The sequence below is a fragment of the Staurois parvus genome, unplaced genomic scaffold, assembly GCF_062004578.1.
Source record: "Staurois parvus isolate SC_StPar_1 unplaced genomic scaffold, SC_StPar_1.0 ptg000525l, whole genome shotgun sequence".
Lineage (NCBI taxonomy): Eukaryota > Metazoa > Chordata > Amphibia > Anura > Ranidae > Staurois > Staurois parvus.
The window spans coordinates 7,360,303-7,383,766 of NW_028318321.1; the positions used below are offsets into that span (position 1 = coordinate 7,360,303).

A 23,464-nucleotide genomic window follows, 5' to 3' on the forward strand; every position below is an offset into this window, starting at 1 on the left:
TTTGTTTAAAAAAAGAAAACCTCCTTCTTCCCACTAATGAGTAATCAAAATATAAAAAAAGAAAATGCTAACCGTGATTATCATTGTTAATTAACATCTGTGCTAATTATGTCAATGTTGACTTTGATTTTCTGCCAATTTCTGTGGGCTCCTGTTGTGTGTATTTGCATACCAAATATATAACTGATTACTCACAGAGACGGCGTGGAGGAGAACGGAGGCGGGATGGTTGTTTTCCTGATGCTTTGTTAGGTTCTGGCAGCCCATTAAGTGTTTAAGGCTCTCTAGTGCTTCATTATACATCTTGGTGAAGTGCCATATGTGCTGTATTGCAGATGTACGACACGTTTCAGGTTCTGTCACTTTCGAGAAGCTCCACGGGTCTTTATTCAGCTATTAGCTTCTGTATTTTGATAGTGTTTTTATGCAGCTCTGTTTAAATGGATTTTGTAGCGTACCTGTAGATTTATAGAATTCCATATTGAACCCTTGCTGGATAAATTATCACAGAAACTCTTTCGTGCATTTACACCAGCCTGATGTGTTGCGGTGCATTATTGCACAAATGTTAACAAGTATTTGAACCTTCAACTTGTAAAACAACCCCTTCAGTTTCAAATAGAAATGCAGGATAAAGTGTGTGTGTATAAAACATGGTATAGAAAAGATTTACCCCCCTTTGAAAGACCGTTTTTGTTTTATCTGGCTTTATGTACTCAGTGCAACTTATAACAACCTAGTGAAAGATATAACCCCCAACAGGTAAACAAAATTAAATAAAAACAGAATCAATGAGTCAGAAAAAGGATCACCCTTCTCCTAAAAGATATAAACTCAATCAGGTGTAGCTAATCACCTTCTCAATGGCACACAAAGCCATTTGACTTTCAACTGATCAGCTGTGGTCATTTTGATTAACTCAACATGAAAAGCGGTTTCCTGAAACATTTCAGTCCCTGGTAGTGCAACTGAAGCAAACAATCAACTAGGGGTGGCAAGGCACTATCAAAAGATCTCCAGGATAGAGTTGTGAACAGGCACAAGTCAGTAGATGGATGAAAAGAAATTCAAAGGCTTTATCAATGCCTAGAAGCACAATGAAGTCTATTATTAAGTAGTGGAAGGTATTTGGTACAACACAGACCCTCCCTGGATCAGGACCTCACTCCAAAGTAGATGAAAGAGCCAGAGAGGCTAACAAGAGGCCTACAGCAACATTGAAACATTTGCAGGAATTTGACAGAGTGGCTATTGTGTGCATGTGACAACAATATCACAAATTCTCCACAGATGTGGCTTGTGTGGGAGGGTTGTAAGAAAAAAGCCACTCAAGAAAGACCACATGCAGTCATGACTGAGCTTTGCCAAAACGCACCTTAAGATTCTGAGGCTATGGAAAAAGGTGTTATGGTCAGATGAGACTAAAATTGAATTATTTGGCCACAACACCAAATGATATATCTGGTTGAAATCCAATACAGTTCACCATCCAAATAACACCACTGCTACAGTAAAGTATGGAGGTGGTAATATCCTGTTATGGGGATGTTTCTTTGCAGCAGGGACTGTAGCACTTGTCAGGATAGAAGGAAAAATGGATGGGGCAAAATACTGTTTAAATTCTTTTAGGTTTACCTTCCAACATGACAATGACCCAATGCACACAGCAAAAATGACCACACAGTGGTTGAAGGAGAAGAGGGTGAATGTCCTTGCATGGCCTAGTTAGAGTTCAGACTTAAACCCCATTGAAAATCTGTGGAATGACTTGAAGACTGCAGTCCACAAACGGTCACCATCAACGTCTGTTGATTTTTGTTTTTGAATTTTTTAAAATATTTTCTTTGACATGGGGGTGGTATATTTTTAATGTAAATACAGCTGGATAAAACAAAAACTGTAAAAACAAGGGAAAAGAGGGTGCACCAGCCTTGTGCATTACCTAGGGTTTTAGCTTTATTAATCCAAAGTAAATTATACTCACAAACCCTGCGGTAAAAAAGCGTGTTAGATACAAAGCGAGCAGTACACAGGATCAGGTCCCAAACTTGTGAGGACCCACTTATGGCTGACGCGTTTCGAGGAGCGGCCTCTTCTTCCTCAGAGCCCTCAAAACACTTCAAAACAAGAGGGTCTTCACACGTTTGGGAGCTGATCCTTTGTACTGGTCGCCTTGTATTTGACACGCTTTTGTTACCCAGTGTTTGTGAGTATAATTTACTTTGGATTAATAAATCTCTCAACCTAGGTAATGCACAAGGCTAGTGCGCCCTCTTTTCCTGGGTTTTTACAGTTAGTACCTGCCAGTTTTCTCTAGAGGGCAGCAAGGCCAGTGCTGGTACTGGATGCACGAAGGATCTTTTACAGTTCCATCTTTGTACGGGCAAACAATTCACTCTCTAGATGTGCAAAGCTGGTAGAGACATACCCAAGAAGACTTGCAGCTGTAATTGCAGCAAAAGGTGGTTCTACAAAGTATTGACTCGGGGGCTGAATACAAATCCATGCCACACTTTTCGGATATTTGTACAAAAATTTGAAAACCATTTATCATTTTCCTTCCACTTCACAATTATGTGCCGCTTTGTGTTGGTCTTTCACATAAAATCACAATATAAATGCAATTATGTTTTTGGTTGTAACATGACAAAATGTGGAAAATTTCAAGGGGTATGAATACTTTTTCTAGGCTCTGTATATAGCGTGTAAAATAAGTATTTTTCTCATTAAATATATATTTTGACATGAAATTAAATTTTCACCACATGTCGGTAACAACCCCTGCAATCCATACATAAAAAAAAAACAAAACAAATAAGTCCAGAAATTAAGTTATGTGTAATAAAATGGAATGACACAGGGAAAAACTATTAAACATGCTAATTGAAATGTATTTAATACTTCATACAAAATCCTTTGTTGGCAATGACAGCCTCAAGATTCCTCCTATATGGAGAAATTAGTTGCATGTATTGCTCAAGTGTGATTTTGGCCCATTCTTCCACATAGTCTTCAAATATTGAAGGTTTGGTGGGCCTCTTCTATGAACTCTGATCTTTAGTTCTTTCCATATATTTTATGTGCAAAAGTTTTAGGCAGGTGTGAAGAAATGCTGTAAAGTAAGAGAGCTTTCAAAATTATAATTTTTTTTAAAATCAATTTTTAAACTAGAAAGTGAGCGAACCGAAGAAAAATCTAAATTAAATCAATATTTGGTGTGACTACCCTTTGGTTTCAAACCAGCATCAATTCTTGCACTTGCACAAAGTCAGGGATTTTGTAGGATTAGAGTCAGGCAAGCTTTGTGGTCCTAGATAGACATTGTTCTGGTGATCTGAGCTGTTTTCACATTTTCCAGGTTGTGGGCCACAAGGAAGGTCTAGATGTGATGGAGCGAGCCGACCCTCTCTTTTTGCTGATTGGTCTACCCACCATTCCTGTCATGCTAATTTTGGGCAAAATGATTCGCTGGGAGGACTATGTGCTCAGATTGTGGCGTAAATACTCTAACAAATTACAGATTCTTAACAGCATATTTCCGGGTAAGTGAGGGTATAGCTACCCTTTAATACATATGAAGAAATGGTGACCTCTATAAGATTGTACCTGATGAATTTGTTTCTAATTCTTTTATCAACTTTTAACATTTGATAAAAGGCCAATGTCTGTGTCCTTTGATGCATGCTTCTTTGACTGTGTGTCACTGCTATGTGCTTTAGTGACATATGGGTCAGTGGAAGAAACCACAGGGCACCAAGCGAAATGACACACCCAGAAGTGTTGGTTGCCCATAGACATCAGCTGAGGATTCCTCTTGATCGGAGTGGTGTTCTAGTGACATGGACACAAAGAGGTATCCGATTTTTACTTTTCAGATTCGCGTTTTGGAAATTTTAAATGACTGAGTCACTTTAAGGTGTTCCTGAAAAAAACTGAATAACCACGCCCCTGTAAAAGAACCATCTTTATACACCTTTCTTGCTGCTCATTTGTTTAAAAATGTTCTTTCTTAAAGTGCTAGTACCACTTCTATCTGACGCTACCAGCGTGTTGGATGGTATATCACCCTCCAGCTGATCTGGTTGTCCTATCAACCTCTGTGGCGCTACAGGCTATAGTAGTGACATAGGGGTTGGCAGGAGGACCACAGCACCTAGAGAGTACACATTAACTTGCATACCTGGCAGGATTGCAGAAATGTCTGAAGCACTTCAAGAAAGCTAAGATTTAATACACCTGTCCTCACCAGAAAGGTAAAGTATAAACCTTCTTTTACAGGATGCTTTTGCTTTAAAATTTTTTGGTGGTAGCAAAACAAACCAGAAACGTAGTTTGTATCGATCCTGTTTAGTTATTCATGATGGTCTTTTTTGAAGTATTATTTTCTATCTGCATTATCTTTTTGGGGTTTTGAGCAGACCAGGCAGACACGGACTTCCTGTACTTGGCCATGGGCTCCAGCTGTTTTTGAGAGTTTCTTGACTAGCTGGAATAAGTCTCCCCAGCATTTTTTTGATGCTGCCCAAAACCTTTCCCATACTTTTCCATAAACCTGTGCAGAGGGTTGTGTTTGCCCACACAGAAGGCACAGGAGTTTCATGCAGCTGTGTCCAGGCAACCTAAGATGCCCCTCTAAAATCCTCAGTTGGCATCTCTCAGTTTAAGGACCATTGGCTTTAATCTAGGATATTCCTAACTCTTCTAACCCCCTCCTTTGAATATGAAATGTATTATAAGGAATTAAATCCATTAATTACAAGTACACCTATTTTGTGACTGATATCTTTGTTACGTATCAATCTATTCTGCCTGTTCTTTCAGGAATTGGATGTCCTGTCCCTCGCGTACCAGCTGAGGCCAACCCTCTAGCAGATCATGTCTCTGCTACTCGCATACTGTGCGGAGCTCTGGTCTTTCCCACCATCGCTACTATTGTTGGCAAACTGATGTTCAGCAGTGTTAACTCCAATCTACAGAGGACAATTCTGGTGAGTGTTTTGTGGGCTTACTAATGCTAAGTTTGCTAAGGCTTGGCTAAAGAAAACTCTACTTTCATTAAAAATAAACCATAAACTTGCTACACAAGCCATTTTGTAGTTTAATGTTATTAAAAATTATCTTTCAATTTTAATCATCAGTCTCCATAAACTTCTAAAGATGAAAATAATATAGTGCAATGTGTAAGCCTGAATGTATTTTGTATACCATGGTGTACATGAAGAATATAACCCTAATCACATTCATGTGGAAACAGTTGCTAAAGTGTATATATACCTAGAATCTGTTTTCAATTTATTTGGCATCATATCATATATCCTTGTACATGATTTTCTTAAGCAAATTAATTTTTGTAAATCTATTTAAGAAGTTTCTTACTTGAGATCCTGCCAATATAAGCTTTTCCTGTTATAGGCAAACAATACTACACCACTGTCAGGTAGGGTGGCCAATGACCAACTGAAGGCGCTTGCATGGTAGACTGACAACACTGCTGCTAATAGTGAGGAAGTCACTTAGTGTTGTCAACTTGCAACAGCAAGTGCTGTTACCTGCAGGATTTCTAGGTAAGAAATGTACAGAGCAATACAAACCTAGCTGAGGTTTTAATCCTATCCAACAGTAGGCAAAGGGTTTGGGCTTGAGATTCACATTGAATAAACCTGAGGCCAGGCTATGGACATTACGGTATTAGCATATTCTTAAAGCAGATCTTCACCCTCTTAGGGAACCTCCCTCCAATCCACTTCCCCTTGTCTGTGAAATTGCTAAAAATAAATTGAAATATCACATTGGCATAAGTGTTCAGACCCTTTGCAACAACAGTGGAAATTTAGCTTAGGTGCTTCCTATTTCTCTTGATTGTTGCTGAGATGTTTCTACACCTCGATTGCAGTCCACCTGTAGCAAATAATAAATTGGACATGATATGTAAAGGCATACACCTCCTCTATAAAAGGCCTCACAGCTGACCATGCATATTGTATCAGAAAAAAAGCCAAGGTCAATGGAACTGCCGCAGAGTTTAGAGATAGGATTATTGCAAGGCACAGATCTCGGGAAGGCTACAAAAAAAATTCTGCTGCACAAGGTTCCTAAGAGCAAGATAATTCTCATATAGAAGTTTGCCATAACCAGCGCACTCCCAAGAGCTGGTCGGCTAGCCAATCGGTTGAGGAGGGCCTTAGTAAGGGAGGTGACCAAGAAGACCGATAGTCACTCTGACTGAGCTCCAGACATCCTATGTGGAGATGGAACAAAGTTACAGAAGAAAAACCATCACTCTATCCCTCCACCAGTCTGGTATTTATGGCAGAGTGGCTAGATGGAAGCCTCTCCTCCATGTAAGCCTGCTTGGAGTTTGCAAAAACAATTAAAAATGAGGGGGGGGGATGTGAAGATCTGTATTAAAGAACACTAAATAAATTGCCTCTGTAGCTGCAGCCACTGTGAAGCATTTCATCTTCAAGATTCACACAAGGTCATCTTCTAGGCCAGTTTAGCTCATCCTGTTCAACCCTTGCAGCTATTATTCGGAAGCTTTCCTGCCTTCTAACCTGTCATGTAATTAAAGAGCAGCAGCTGTGACAGAGGGTAACAAAGCTTTCTGAGAATCAGATGAACAAATTAAATTCTACTGCTCCTATCTTTAATAATGAGTTTCTCCGCAATGCCTGCAGCTGTAAATGACCGGCTTTTTTTTTTTTTTTTAAATTTCTTTATCTTCAAATTTTAAAAAAAAAAGAAAGGGAATTGGTATAATTTGGTAAAGATTAGTAAGGATTTACACTTTAAAATAAGTTTGCTCTTAAACTGGAGTTCCACCCATTTTTACAAATTGGCCTTATTAGATAGTCCCTGTGAAAAGATGCACATGTTGGAAATTTTTTTTTTTTATATACATACCTTTTTATCTTCTGCAAGCCTGCATTTCTGGTCCCGACTGCCTAGGCAGTGATGTAGATCGGCGATTTGCAAGGTCTCCTGGGATGTCATTTCCTGTGCTCTCGAGACTTGGTAACCAGAAATGACGCAAATGGGCGGTGCTTCGCGCCATTTTACCGGAGTCCACGCTGAGAGGAGGACATGTCTGCAGTATTGAAGTGCTATACAGGTTGCCTGACGGAGGCGGGGGGCAGGAACTTCATCCATCCCCACCATTGCTATGGCAACCTGTACTGCACACGTCGCACCAAGCATTGCTGAGTATTGCATGCTGGGATAGCCAGCAGCACGAATTCAAGAAGTAAAGACCTGCGGGCTTCAGATGCCCACACCTTCATGGCAGATCCAGGTAAGTATGAACGAATTGCAAAGTTATTTCAATGTTTTTAATATTGCATTATTCCAATTCTGATTGTTATTTGTAATGTCATCGTGGATCTTCTTCTAGAAATTTTTTTTTGGGGGACTGGAACTCCTCTTTAAAGTGACATAGTATACAAAGAATAACAGCTAGGCACTATACTCTGATACCAGGCATTCAACATACATATGAAACAGTGCAGCGCTTAATATAAACCAAAATTATTCCAAAAGAAATTTTGACCTTCGTGGATTAATATCATAAATATAATAAACGTGTAAATAAACATAAAAATTTATTAAAGGTACTTATATAGCACTGTCAATTTATGCATCGCTTTACGTATATATTGTACATTCATATCAGTCCCTAACCCTCAAGGGGCATATAGTCTAAGAACTCTAACTTACAATCATACATACACATGCTAGGGCCAATTTAGTCAGAAGCCAATTCACCTACCAAAAATAACAAAGTGATCATAAAGTGTCCAAAAAAGATGCAATTGGTAGAAGCAATCAAATAATCAGTCCCACATGCCGTGAGGGAAGTTTAAAATTTCAGAGATAGCCAAGGTGACCCTGTCCACTCTCATGCAAGGCTTACCAGAAAGCCTGTGACCCCCCTATTAAGAGTGGTCAATAACTGCTCATTATGGTAATAAAGCAGACATAATGGAAAAGGATAATCCTCGTGGAGAGGCTCAAAGCACATGAAATGGTTAAGCCACAGCCTCCTCTGTAAGTAAACTGGCTCCACATTAATCCAGCTCAAACCAACCAGGGATCAGAGCATGCAGTGGACCACATGTAATAAAGACATGTTCCACATAGTGTAAAACCGCAAGCTTGAAAAATTTGTTCAGTAGAAATGCACTTACATCATATTCTAGTATACAGGCATGTACATAAAAACACCAGGAACACAGCTGGCCGATTGCACATGCATGGTGTGCGTGGCTCCTGGAAAATGGTTACAAGGAGATTGATCTGGATAGAGTAATTCAAGAGATTGGGTGTCGTGATTGTGAGCAGCTCATCACTGATAATGTTCGCCCTATCAACAATTTTGATCATCTATTAAGAATATTAAAAGAAAACAATGACCGCTTTAAAAAAAACCAAAACACTAAGTTTTGGGCCCAGTATTACTGGATCATCCAGCGGTTATTTTAAGAGAGGATAGTAATTTGAGAAATAGATTGGCGCCTGATGTCTTAGATCATGTAAGATCTGTTCTTTTATCTCTTGTGTGACAAAAAATGTGTACATGTCAATGTGCCCGTGTGGTTTAGAATACGTTGGGTGTACTACACGGACTTTGCATGTTCGTTTAGGCAAACATATTGCTAATATTAAGAAAGGCTACAAAGAACATTGCATGTCAAAGCATTACGCTTTGAAGCATAACAATAATCCTGCTGGCACTACTTTTATTGCATTTGAAAAATAATTTCCTGATTGGGGGGGGCAGTAATGCCAAGAGAAGCATATCCAGAGCTGAAACCAGCTGGATATATCGGCTTAAAACATATACCCCTCTGGGTTTAAATATAGAGTGGGATATAAATTGTTTTATTAATAATAGTTAGGATAGCCGATATACTGGTATATTTCTATTTTCATTTTCAATTTTATTTTTATTTATGTAGGAGTTATTCATTTGTAATATTTTTTGTTTATAGGGGTTAATTTTATTTGATGTGTTAAGATTTTTATATTTGTTTTTACATTGGTAATATCTCCTTTTTATTGTATTGGGTTAAGGAGGATTGTTTTTTAATGTTTATCATTAAATCTGGTCAGATTCTAGTATGTGACTGCTGAACAACCACTGATTTTTAATTTTAACAGTTTTGGTTTGAATCCAGTCTTTTTCTTTTTTGTCACAAGATGGTGCTGCAAGAGTTTATAGGTTTTGTGTCCATAGTGATTTGGCTATGGTATTGTTATTGAATGGGATCCAGTTGATTGGGCTCCTCCCCTTCACTTTTTTTCAATCAATGTCAGTGATCTTCCTCGCCCACTTCCTCTATGAGCATGGTGTGCATGCCCCTGATGACGTCACGTGAAAGGTCAGAAGTGTTTTACACTTTTGGAAAGATTTTGGTTTATATTAAGCGCTGCACTGTTGTTTTATATTAGTAAGGATAAGCTTTAAAACGTGTTTGTGATGATTAGGTAAAACCTTAAATGTTGAGAACCTGGCCAATGTGTTTTTTGCATTTGAGTTATTGTGCCTAATATCAATTTTAATGTGTCCCTATCTTATTTTTTTATTTATTTTTTTTTTAGGGTGGAATTGCTTTTGTTGCCATAAAAGGAGCTTTTAAGGTATATTTCAAGCAGCAGCAGTACTTGCGCCAGGCTCACCGAAAAATCCTCAACAACCCAGAAGCAGAGGAAGTATAATTCTCACTACCATCTGTGTGTGTTGTACAATCTTGTGCACAAGGTTCTACTGTGTCGTAGTGACTCCTCGCCATTGCAGAGTTCTGGGAATTTACCACATGCTGCTTTCCTTGGTTTTCCTTTTTTCTTTTTTCCACAAGACGCAATAATAAAGCACTTTTGTATGGCAGGATAAGTACTGTAAACAATGAGCAGGTTACAGGACACGCCATCTCTCTACACTGCTTTACACCATCTTAATATTGTGTCATTTCAGTTTTGCATTTCACATGCTGGTAATAGACCCCATGTAACACAGCATACACCAGAAGGGGAGACTGTGAGTGACACCAAGGAAGAAACTGAAGCTTCGGGTTGCCATTTTTATTTTTTTAACACTTGTACAATGGCTGAAGCTAAGAGTTCAGGAGGATTTTTTTTTGTCTTTTTTTTAAATAGTAATTTTCAGTTAAAAGTTGCTGCCAAAAGCGAATGTCTATAGAATGTACAGAGATGTGTTGGGAGGTGCGCCATGGCCATTTTAGGCAGTTTTCTTACCAATTTTACTGCATCCATTGTGATTACACTGATTGGGTGTAAAGTGGTTAGTTTTACTTTTCCAAGGATTATGGTCTTTTTTTTTTTTTTTCCTGACCTTATGCTGCTGCATGTGCTTTGTCATTGTCAAACTGAGTCAGAATATTATATTATTAGTCACTTAAAAGGGTCCTCCTATTTCCTGAAACAATGGAAAAATTCCTCCAGCTATCAGTGAAAGATTCTTTGGACTCCAGCAGTTCTGTCAACTGAAACCTACTCAGCAATTGCCCTGACTTACCATTTTGTTCAGCCTAGAGAATATCTCCTGCTTGACATCCCCTACACCAATACGAGGTTAGTTTTGCTGTGGCCCTAGAGATCCTGGATGGAACTAAATTCTGTCTCACGAGGAGTTTGTAATTTTATTTTCAGGTTTGTAACATTGCTAGAACGTTTAGAGGTGGGGACCCAGATTTGATCCCAGTCAGCTTCTGGTATTGCACTGCCTAGGTCCTTCTCCCACTTGGAAGTACAAGGAGGGGTAGGGGTGAGTATGAAGTGCATTAATTGAGAACATAGGGAGTGATCATTCCTTGGTTTTGGGGGATTGGCATCACATATGTGCTTAAACATAGTTTTATGGGATGGCTGTGGGATTATGACCTAAGATACCAAAGTAATGTTTGACATGGAGGTAACCGAAGAATTCCCTAGAGGTAAGATGGTGGTTCTTTTGTAGGGATGGAAATTGTCCCTACTCCCACCTCCTTTTTTTTTTTTTTTTTTTTCCCTCATTGAAAGTGAGAATTCTATGAAAGGAGACCTGTACTGTGAGAACTACAATTATGGCATTGCTGACCACCGTTTAAAAATGCTATTTGCTTATCTGTACCTTCAGTACTTTGTCACTCACCTGGACCAAGCATTTAGATTAGAAAGTTGGAGTAAAGTCAAAACTCCCAATCTGCATGCATGTTCCAATTCAGTGCCTCAGAAAGTATGAAACCCATTGGATCACCAAGATAGCCAGCTAACTAGCATTTTCAGCAATGGCAGCCTCCATGTTCTTTCAGTACAAATTATCATTAGGCTGCCCAGGAATGATACAATGCCTGAATTCACCTTTTTGGTCTGGGTCCTGAACATGTGAACCTCCCACCATTTCAACACACGCAGAAAGAGACCATACTGCATTTTTTTAGCCACAAGAACTATAATGGATTGCCATTTGGTTTTCGGACAGTGCCTCAAATTCTGGCTGAGGTTTTCCTGCCACTGAAGTCTGCACTACATCCGCCTCCAAGTGTGACTTGTACAGACAGGACTCTTGTGCACAAAACACTTTTGGATCCAAAAATTAGTGACATCTTTGGGAAGGAAATTAATTTACTATCTGGGAATGTAATTTGTGCAGAAGATGATGTACTTTAAATAAAAGAATGAAACACACACAGGTAAATTGTCATTAAGATGTAGCCTCATATATTGTTGCTGTAGTACTGCAGCTTTCTGCTCTAGTAGTTTTTCCCGCACATCTATTTGGCGAGTGGTTTGCAGAGGAGGTCACCATTTTGAAACTGTTTCCAGTAATCCAGAAACCTGCAATGTTTGTGAAGGATTTTTTTTTATCTAATTGTGAAAAACAGGGCCTGGTTTAGTAATGTGAGGTAATCCTAGTCCTTAGTGTGAGTAAAGACATGCACAATTTTGACTTTAACCATCCAGTTTTGTTATGAAGACCCTTTATTTCTTTGCATATGATTTGATGCTTGCAGAGATACTGTCACTATGCCCCATGCAGGACAATGTGACATTGTGTCTACCTGCTCCCCTGTGTTGGTGCTCCAACATTCAATTGCTAGACCTGTGTATTGTCACATGACCTAGAGAGTCGGGTCACCGCTTCTATTTTTAGCACTGGCCCCAATGGAGAAATTAGTGACAGGATTACTGCCAAGGTGAGTTTTGGGACCTGTGTTGACTATTTTGGGCTTGTAACTTCCAATAGAGATGCTTGTGAGATCATTCAGAATTCTTTTTGGGGTGTATTTAAAGGACAAGTTCACCTTTGGGAACATGTTCCTCCCATTTTTTAGGGTGGAACATGTAACATGCTCCCATAGCTGCAGCCACCCCCCCTTTGACAGATAGTACCGGGAAACTTCTCTTACTATCTATGTGTAAGATTTGAAAACCATGTGAACGTGTGGAGCTCCGCCCACACAGCCACTTCACTCTTTCACAGAATTCTGTGAATGAGGACCTACAAGTTCCCAACAGCCTTGGCGGCTGTCGGCTTGTAGTTTTCAGTGAACTACTACGGAGCTGTGGAGCGCTGTCGTAGTTCATTGAAGCTTCTTATCAGAATATCTGCTTGCTCATTAATCCTGTAAGGCAGACAGATAGTCTGGCAGGTCTGCAGGAGACCTGCATGGCATCGGCGATCTACTGATCACTGGTGCAATGCTTTCCAGGCTTCTGCAGACAAAAATAATAAATGCATTTTTTTACCTGCAAAAAAAATATGCATTTATTGTTTGTCATAAAGGTGAACTTATCCTTTAACCTGCTCTTGAACATCTTCTGACCTGCATTTAAAGAGGAACTTCACTCTCAATCAACATTGATTATTTTTAATCTTTATGCTGCTAGCATTAGTAAATACATAGAACACATATCATATTTACTTGTTTTTAAACTTTTTTTTTTTACTTTTTTACATTTCTTCAGTTACTTCCTGATTTCCACACCTAGGCAAATTATATCATACATCCCAGGAGTCTCCAGGAAGGGATGAGTGGTTTTCTCACCTACGCATACCTTCCTGTCTACATGCCTGAGCTAAAGGCAAATGGATTCCAGGACGTACATGCTATATGAATCATTTGCCCTTACTTAAGATGCTAGAAATTCTAGGAGGTGTTTTTCAAAGTGATTTCTCAGGAAATAAAGCATGGAGATATGGATGGGGGAGTTCACTTTGAATAAAAAAGAAAAAAAATGGTATTTTTGGTTTGTGGTGCCCCAGTGTAGTGTTTCGCTTTAACCTGCTTCAAGTGGGTTTTGCATTCACACAGACTTTTATGGTAGTTCAAAACCTGCTTGAATCTAACAAAAGCTCATCAACAAAGGCCCTTAGGGGGTCAGGGAATCTCCTTTGTGGAGATGCTGTAACCTGGACCTACATGGGCTAGGTGACAGTGACTTTCTACAATGAACACAGGTTTATTTTATCTCACTTTAGTAAATCAGACCAAAATTATATTCATTCTTGGCAAATATGGAATTTCATCATTTTGCTGATTCAGTGGCCATTCACACATAAAACTTTTTTATTCTGTTAAATTGTCAATGGTGTATTTTTTAGCAAGTATCATTACTGTATCTTTTCTAGTATAACACTTGTGATCATAAATGTGGTCAGAAAGTAAAAAAAAATCACAAAGTTTCAAAAATTATAAAAAGGAAATGATAAAAATACATATTTTGCAAGATCCCATACTAAGAATAAACCCCATAGTGACATACAACTACTAGATACATGGAACAATGCCTTGTATATTATGGGGTACTGACTGGTGTTTAGGAGGTAATTGTTGCTCACCAGTCCCTGAATTAGCACTTCCAAATCTGTCACCAGGGCTAGAATTTGGAAGGATTTTTGTAGCCCATTCCAGATTTATATTATCATTTGTAGCCTGTCATAAAGTTGTGCTAAATACATGTTTTGAGAATTAAAGAAAATAATGGAAGATTTGCAGTTTATGTATCCTTTTACTTCTTGGTAAACTGTACACTGCTAGCCCAAGAGAATTATTTTTATAACAATTGTTCAATATTCTGTCAGTAATTGTCTTACCTGTTAACAGGAGGGCACATACATGCAGTATGAGAACAATGTTCATCGCACCTGTGAATCAAAAGGGAGATGAAATAACATGACCGTTAGCAACTGTTGTGTGTAAATTTGTGATTTAAAATCACCTCTGGCCCTTTTATAGTAATCTAATAAAAATGAGCTCTTTAAATGCAGATAGAGGCCTTTTGCTGATCATGTCAGCAGCTTTTGGGGTTTCATGGCATCCTGAAGTGCAGCAGGTGTCCTTTGGATTACTGCATAAGAGTTTGAGGCTCCCATTAGGGTATCATGACCTGCCTAATATTTAGATAGGTGGGTACTTATGGGAACGTCTAATGCCTGTATATTGGTAAGGATCACACTGAGTGAGAGCAGTGGAAATCAGAACACTGCTCATCCAGGGCAGATTTTGTTTATGAAAACCTATAAAAGACGAGGGACATTTTTTGCCTTTTTTACTTCAAAATTTGTGTCCATGCTTTAAGCATTCGCGTTGAATGCCAAAGATCTACAATTTGTATTTACTGTTCAAAACCAGTGACTCCCATTATAAGCTGATGAAGGTCCACTCTGGTAATCTGCAATCTCTGTAATATCATTTGACTAAAGGAAGGCCTAGTTTGGATCTTTAAATGGCAACATCCAAGACCAGACATGTAAATTGCTACACCAATAAACCGCAGTATATATAAATCACAGAATATAAAATCTCTAAAGGAAGATATCCCTCTTTAATTAACGTATCATCAGGTAGCATGAATATTCATGAGATCTCCAGAAAATACTAGTTGGCAGTTGTGTTGACTTTGTTTCTTTGAGTCACTGACCCAAATTCTTGACTTTTCTCCATTGAGTCATTGGCCTGGGGGCAAGTATGCCAATCAGGGGAAAAAAACTAAGTATTGAAAGTTAGAGGGTCAGCCTAACTGCTGGGCAACTAGAAATGTTTAAGAGGTCAGCAATGGCAGCCTGCATAATTCTCTCTTGGAAGGTTTACAGTGAGGCTAAATATTGACATTGGGCTCAATGATCCAAGTCACTGCCTGTATTACACAAGTATTTCAGAGCCCTCCAAGCCAATTTGGAGCCAATCAGAGGAGCACACAGCATTTGTTGGTAGCCAAACATTTCCACTTTGGCTGAGACAGAAATATATATATTTTTTTTACAGATCTATTTGACCTTTGTGAAAATATGACCAGCAGCCTGGAGCATTGGGCCATTTCACTTTTTTGGTTTCTTTAAAGTGCCCCTCTCTGCTAGTACATAGACACAGAAATCTGAGTGGAACAACCAATGAGAGATCTAAGTGGCAGCAACGTGCCCAGTCCAGGGGGGGTTAACTGCAGTGGATTGAATTCAAATGTACTGTTTACACACTACCCATCCTCTTCACTCCAAATTAAAATGCCTATTCAGCCTCCTTCTATGTTTTAAGCTTTGAGTTGAGTGTTGTATAGAAGTCTTGTCTCCTGTTAAATCTGGTTGTTGTAGGCTTTTAAATATCCCCATTCATCTTCCTCATCTAGTGACAGTCTTGTTCAGTTGTATCAATATGCCATTATCTTTTACAGTGTGTTCTGTGTCTCCACTATTCTGGAACCTGAATCATTGTGCACGTGAGCCAAGAGACATTATTCACATTTGTTGATTAAAATTGGCTTTTGCTGATTTTTGGCTTCCGTTGAAATAACACATTCTGCTGTAAACATGATTTTTCTTTCAATGTTAAATATTAATAAAATATATATTTCCAAAAAATTGGATATTTGACCATATTCTTCAAGCAGTGTAGGATTCAGTACACATTGCATGTTCAGCACATATTTCATTTGAATAAATCCCTTCGTTGTGGACATATGTACTGAACTTGCCTTTGATGTAGTCTCATTGGAGGAAATGTGCTGAAAATTACAGACATTTTCATCGCTGTCCTCCTGAAAATAGATGTCGCTTACCTGCCATGCTGAGTCTCTGAGTTAAAGGTAAATTTCAGCTTTGGCCTCCCTAGTGAACTCCCTCACTACATGTATTTTTTTCAGAACTTTATACATTATTGACAGTCACATGACTTCATTTGCCTCTTTTCTGGCGCAGTGGGTGGTCCTCAATATGGCCACACAAGTACCATTCTCTGCATTATTGTAGGGGGAGTAAGGCACTATGGTGACACAGCCCAGGGGGCACATCCATGAGATGCTGAAGTCACAGCAAGAGGGTTTGATGACATTGGGTATCATTCAACCTATAAAAGGACAGGCAATGGATCTTGGAACACTGAGTTTGCAATGCGAAGATTTCATGCTTTGCTATATTACCCTCAATCTTAATGTTGGCATTTCCATCAAAATTTAAGATGTACTGGCAACGCATTTTACTCTTTACTAGCATCTGACCTAGGCAGGGGCGGACTGACAACTCATGGGGCCCGTGTCCTTGCCCAAACTCAAAAAAAGACTATGAAAAAGGTACCAAGGGCATCTCATGGGGCCCCCTACTGACCCCGGGCCCTCGGGCACTGCCCGAGTTTCCAAATGGTCAGTCCAACCCTTACCATAACTCGCATTGCTGTCAGCTAGTGGCTGAAATATCTGGAGCTGACCCAGAGCCCTGGTAGACATTGGTTGATAACCCCCCCCCCCCTTCAGTTGACGCTTCAAACAGCAGATCCCAACAATGAAAACGGCAGCTTACATGATGATCATTACGGGCAAGCAATATAATAATATTAAACTGTGAGTAACTCCCAAACGTTGTATAGAATTTATTTAACCGTGACTGATGTTAGGTTTGCTTCTATAGGTTATCGGAACATAGCTCTAAATTCATTGCTGACAATAGTGACGTTTTTCCATTCAAACGTATGTGTCCCAGCAGGCCAGTTCTCTCCACTATTTCGGATCTTGTACTGATTTTAGTATCCTGTTCTGACTGGTGTTGACATTTATGGTGTCTAAATCTGGCCATACATGGTTCAGTTTCTTTCATTCAGCCAGTGGGCTGAATGAAAAAACTGAACCAATCCTCCCATCCACACATTTGTGGTTGAAGGAGAAATCCTCCGTGCTGTATCATTGTATTTTGAAAGTGGGACTCCCCTGCTGTCAGTATACACTGATCAGTATACATCAATGTTGCAGGGCTGATTGAAGCAAAATTTTCCAACACGCTGAATCCTGAGAAGTTTATCACTAGATCGACTTCTTGTGAATGGGACCGGCTATAGAGGGTTTGAAATTTGATATTTATAGCAAGCTTTAGCATTGTGTTCTCTGGCCTGCCTTCCTTTTGCTTTTAATTTATAGGTATAACTGCAAATGGTGAACACTTGAACAAAGCTACATTGTAGTCAATTAAAATAGAACTACACGCAAAACCTTTTTTTTTTCTTTTTCTTTGAGTAAGGGAAGGTTATAACCCCTGTCAGTGTTTTTTTTTTGCCATCTCTGTCCTATTGGGGATATTTACCTTCACTTCCTGTCCCATAGCAAAAACAGGAAGTGAGGAAATCCATGCAAATTAAGGGGGGGGGGGGGTTATGCACAGGTCACCAGAACTAGTGTCCCCATTGGAAGATTTACCCCTATTACTTTTGGGATATTCTTTTACTTTCAATAATGATGGGTAAGAGGACAAATAGAGAGGGGGAATCTCCCTAATGGAGGCACAGACCGCAAAAAAAAGGTGTTATAATCTCTCCCCACTCTATTCAAAACTAAAAAAAAAGGTTTTGCTGTTGGCTATACTTAAAAAAAACAAAAAAACAAAATTGCCTCTGGGTTCATTATCCTGTTTTTATATACTGTAAAACGTAAAAAAAGTCTCTTGTCTTATAGTAGCTATTGAGATTCAAACCTGGCCTGAAAAATTACCATTTGGAGGGTAATACACATGGGTCTGGACTTGAGTGGGACACTTCAATATCTTTGCAAGTACTTTAACAACATGCACACATCATTCTGTGTTGAGGTGGCTGCCACTTCACGCTTTCTATACATAATATACACTTGCCATCAGGTGGGAAAAGCCATCTGGAGATGGAATATAAATGATCAAATGTTCTAGTGACCAGAATATAAATGATCAAATGTTCTAGTGACCGGAATATAAATGATCAAATGTTCTAGTGACCGGCCTTGAGCTGAAGTGAAGCACACACCAACTGATATGTAAGGCCATCAGTTCAATAGAATGTAGTATCTGTCACTTCTTAAGCTGTTTAATTTTATTTAATTGCAGAGTAGAATATGTGATCTTGTATCTCTCTAAAAATCTATTTGTTCATCTCAAAGCTTAGTATCACTATCAATACTCTATTAATAGGTCAATAGGAGTCCCAGAGCCATCAGATCACTGTGACAAGCACATGGGCAGGTCACCTTGTTCATTGACATTGCTGTATGTAGATAGGAAAGTCAGCTGATAGCTTTGAGTTAAAGAACATTTGTGGCAGTCCTCGGGCCTGTGTAAGCTCAGCAATGACTATCTGCACTTACCACATAACGCCTTTCCACATAACAGGTTTTTTTTTTTTATCTTCAATTTTACAGCCTGTTCTTGGAATTTGCTGAAATGAAGCTTCTCATTATTTAGAGAAATGAGTTTTCTCTTTATTTTATATTCTGCTTGGTATTGCTTTACTCATCACTATGGAGTCAGCAGGGTGTTATTGAGCTAATCACTTGCCTACCAGCACTGTCACCCCCTTCTTGCCCAGGCCAATTTTCAGCTTTCAGCGCTGTCACACTTTGAATGACAATTCCGTGGTCATGCAACACTGTACCTAAACCAAATTTTTTTTTTCTGAGAGCTTTCTTTTGGTGGGATTTAATCACCACTGGTTTTTTTTTGCTAAACAAATTTAAATAAAGACAACACTTTGAAAGAAATTGTTTCTCTTAGTTTCTGGTATACAATTTTGTAAATAAGTAATTTTTCTCCTTCACTAATGTGTACTGTTGAGGCTGTACTGATGAGGCATTAATAGGCACTGAAAAGGCAGTACTGATAATCTGAGCACTGATGACCAGTATCCTGATTATCAGTATAGATGTCTAATCTGAGGAAAGCCGCATGCACAGCTAGGTTACAGCACATCATTACAGCTCACTGATTGGTTGCTGAACGTTATAGTACATCTCACTGCCTGCACACCATGGACTGGGATGGGGACCCACTAATAGAAAATTCCTAGAATTTCTAGAACTCCTGGAATCAGTGGCAGTGCTGGGGGGTTGATGGGAATCCCTTACATTGGTGGTCCATGTTAAAGACCCCCTTAAATTCATGGTATTTGTAAATTCCCCCTTACATTGGTGGCCAGTGTAGAAATGTATTGGTTGTTGGTGTAAACTCCCCCATTATATTTGTTGTCAGTGTAAATTTTTCATTACGGTAGTTGTCAGTACATATTCACCATTACATTGGTGGTCAGTGTAAATTTCCCTATACACAGTTTTTAAGTGCGTAATTGCCTTTACACTGGTGGTTAGTGTAAATCTCCTCTTACATTGATGATCATTGTAGAAATGGCACCTCCCATCCCATTCCCCCCACCAGCACAGTCACTCATCCCATCCCCCCATACCACTCCCCCTGATTCCCATCCCAAAATTGACATCCTGCTGTGACAACATACTCCAATCTTGTAGAACAGGCACTTGATTCGTCACCATAAGGTAATTGTTAAGCCGTCCTCTGGAGGCACTTGAAATACTTCCACAGCTTTGCTTCTATTTAAAGGAATTTTATCAACCTTACAAAAGGAGGAATCAACCTGGACAAAAGTCGTCCTATTCTTGTTCAGAAGGGACTGATGAGGAATGATTGACTTGAGAAGGCACTGAGACCAGATATAATGACTCTAGACGGAAAACTGGACACTGCTAGAATAGAGGGCGCTTGCAGAATTGTGAATTCAGCAATTCCTTTAAAGTGGCTTGACCACATGCTTAATTAATTGTGACAACTTGGTCACCATCATCTTAATCATGGTCTACTTAAAGCTGGAATCATAGTCAGGTTTGTCCACATGTTCTTTGGACGAATCTGGCAAGAGTTGATTTGACTGAGAAGGTTCTGAGACTGCTGATTAGCAGAATACATGACCCCTTCACAAGGTGAGTGGAAGCAACTCCTTTAGAATGTATTGGCCACATGGTCAATGTGATAAATTGTTTAGGTGTCAACTTCTTTATCTCTGGTTGCTTGAACCAAAACTGCTCACAGTCATGCTCACCTGAATCTTGGTTTGGAAGATTCTGAAGAGGATTGTTTACCTGGAAGGCTAGGAGACTGCTGATTGATAGAACAGATAACCCTTTCCCAGTGTGAGTGAAAACATTTTTTAGATTGTATTAGCCTCTTGTGATAACCTGTTAGGTGTCATCTTTATCCTTGGTTGCTCGAACAAAACCGTATTCATGCAGTCATGTTTGTCCACATCATCCTCTTTGGAAACTCTGAAGAGGGATGCTACACCTGGAAAGACTAGGCAGCTTCTCTTTGCCAAAGCAGATAACCCTTCAGAGGGTAAGTGGAAACCATTCCTTTAGTGTATTGTCAATGTGTTTATTGAATGGAACATCCTGTTAGATGTCATCTCTATCCCAGGCTGCTTAAACGAGCAGGATACATAGTCATGCTCGTTTGCCTCTTCCTTTTTATAGAGTCTGCAGAGGCTGTCTTGCCTGGCATGGCTAGGAGACTTCTAATCACCAGAACATATAACCCTTTCACAGGGTGAGTGGAAACAACTCCCTTTGAGTGCACTGGCCACTTCATGCATGTGACAAAGTGTTGGGTGTCATCATCCTCATTTGTGGTTGCTTGAACAAAGCAAGATTCATATTATCATGTCCATTTGTCTTTTCCCCTTTTGGAGAGTCTGAAGAGGCTGTTCTCTCTAGGAAGGCTTTGAGACTGCTCATTGTTAGCACGCATAACACCTTCAAAGGGTGAGTGAAACACTTACATTCATGTTTGTCTGTGTCTTTTTTGAAAAGTCTGAAGAGGGTTGCCTTGCTTGGGAAAGCTCTAAGACTGCCAGACAAGATAATATTTTCACAGAGTTGTGCCTGCTGCCTAAAGCAGCTAAAAACCCCCCAATAATTTAATGAAGTAGAAAATAGCTTGCTTAGTTAACAAACCACTGCTAGAAGGATACCGATATTTCAGCTTCCAACCATAGCCCTGAAGTCACCAGGTGGCTAATGAATCAAACCTTGTCCTGCCAGAGAACAGGACATGATGAAAATGCTTTAAGAAAAGCAACAAAAAGGTAGAAATCTGCAGCAGAATTACAATAATCTGCAATGTACACAAGTCATTCAAGGGAATTGCTCACACCATAAAGACCTTTTTTTTTTTTTTCTTTTTTTTGAGAAATTGGAAACCACAAACAAATATTAAAGGGATGCACTATACTCCAACAGGCAATGCTGGCTAGGATTGTCATCCACAGGCGACTCCTCCACCTTCTCTGGGAATGCTGGTCTTTTGAGGGGGTTGGCATAATGGCACAATAGTAAAGCAAGCATGAGAAGCCACCGACAGGTAATGCCATGTGTGAACAAAGTATTACTTTGTACACCTGCTATACAGAGTACTCTCTGTGGAGGAGCTCAGGGTATACACGGCGGTTGCAGGGAGCAAGGCATAACAAAACCAGCAATGCAGCATTCATTTGGATACAAAGCATTTTTACATTTAGCTCACCCAACCTCTGCCATCAGACTGTAAACACTGACACTGCACGGGTGTGCGTGCCTAGAAGAGACTCTGCTGACTCCACTGCCCACTTCACATGGACCCAGCAGACCCCAGACAAGGCTGTTAGCTGTGATAAAAGCCACCCTGAGGACCAGCAGCGGCGCTCCCTGGATTATGGGTCATTTAGCCAGTACACCAGGGACCATGTCCAGCTGAAACCCACACACATGGATGGACAGCCAGCCCTCCAGATGGGCCAGGTAGAGGAGCACACCTAGGTCCTGCATATGGGAGGGAAAAAAAAGAGGAACACTGAGGCTCAAATTTATTAGTTAGGTCCTGGAAGCATAGGGGGGGGGGGGGGGCAGGGCCCTTACCCAGCTGTGCTGACATGGAGCTGTCAGGAAAAAAAAGTGTGTATGTGGAGGGTTGCTCTTCTACTCCCCCTTTTCTAGCCTGCAGGACTGTATGCTCAGATAAGGGTGTGTTAGTGATTTTTGGGGGGAAGTCACGGTTTTTTTTTTTTTTTGGTTCTGCTTCAGATCCATGACCTATTATATGACAAATAATTTGTCAAATTCTTATAATATCTACTTATATATCTTAATTTTTGAATCATGGTACTACTATATATTCCACTTAATATTATTGGCAGCATAGTGTCTTAGCCCTTCTGCCTAGCAACACTACGGTCATTGGTTCAAATCCCACCCATGGCACCACGAGCCAGGAGTTTGCATGCTCTCTCTGGTCCTGTGTGGGTTAACTCTCACACTCCAAAGACATTCTGGTAGGGTAATTGGCACTAGTATGAATGTAAGCTCCTTCAGGCTAAAGATAAGCGCCTAGAGGTGTACAATTGCTTCTTGCCCTAAGAGAAACCTGCAAAGGACATCCTGAAAGTATGCATATGGTCCAAAAAAGCCATGCCATGTGCATCCTTCCTCTCTGCTTTGCAGAAGGCATTAGCAAACCTAGCGAGCAGCGGTGCCTCCTCCTCCTCTTCAGTTGTGAGGCAGAAGTGGTCCATGGTTCTAATAAATACACACAATTGACACCTCCGGTGTTTTGAAGTTTGGTAAGTGTCACCCGCCTCCAGCTGCTGTGTTTACTTTTGGCCAAGGAACTGAACTTTTGTTCTTCTGTCTCTGGAGCATGTGAATGTTCTTCCACAAATGTGATGCCATTCCGGTCTGGAAGCTGGGCCTGAGACCATTCGTGTGCGATAACTAATTATTCAGCACAATCATGGCTCCTACAAGATGCACATAGATTTTCTTTTATGTACAATATAGTATGAAAACTATCTGACTTTAGTTCCTCAGCTTGCAACTATGAAATTCAAAAATAAAAAACACAAAGGCTCAGGCTGACATGTTAAATACTCTACTTATCCACCAGCTGAATTCAATTTTAAAGGGTTTTTTTTTTTGGTGGGTGTTAATACCGTGCACGTGTGCATAATAAAATGTTTATTTTGTAGATTTGTATGGATGTTGATACATTCCACTTGAAAAAAAGGTTTTTGATTCAAGAAATACATAAATAGTTCATATTCTACATTTATTTTGACAGCAGCAACACAATTTGATACATTCATTTACTTGTGTAGAAAGAAACAGTATTTATGGGGCTACATTTTGCACGGCACTTTACAAGAGG

The 23,464-nt window shown here is 39.7% G+C and overlaps 1 protein-coding gene across 1 annotated transcript in view; it reads left to right on the forward strand.

Moving 5' to 3' along the window:
* Positions 1-15,853, forward strand: part of MARCHF5 (membrane associated ring-CH-type finger 5) — an 82,744-nt gene extending 66,891 nt beyond the window's left edge. Inside the window, exons 4-6 of the mRNA XM_089690294.1 lie at positions 3,359-3,542; positions 4,822-4,988; positions 9,598-15,853. Coding sequence (XP_089546420.1) covers positions 3,359-3,542; positions 4,822-4,988; positions 9,598-9,714 — 468 coding nt within the window. The 3' untranslated portion in view covers positions 9,715-15,853. The remainder of the gene's footprint in view (positions 1-3,358; positions 3,543-4,821; positions 4,989-9,597) is intronic.
* The last annotated feature ends 7,611 nt before the right edge of the window (positions 15,854-23,464 follow it).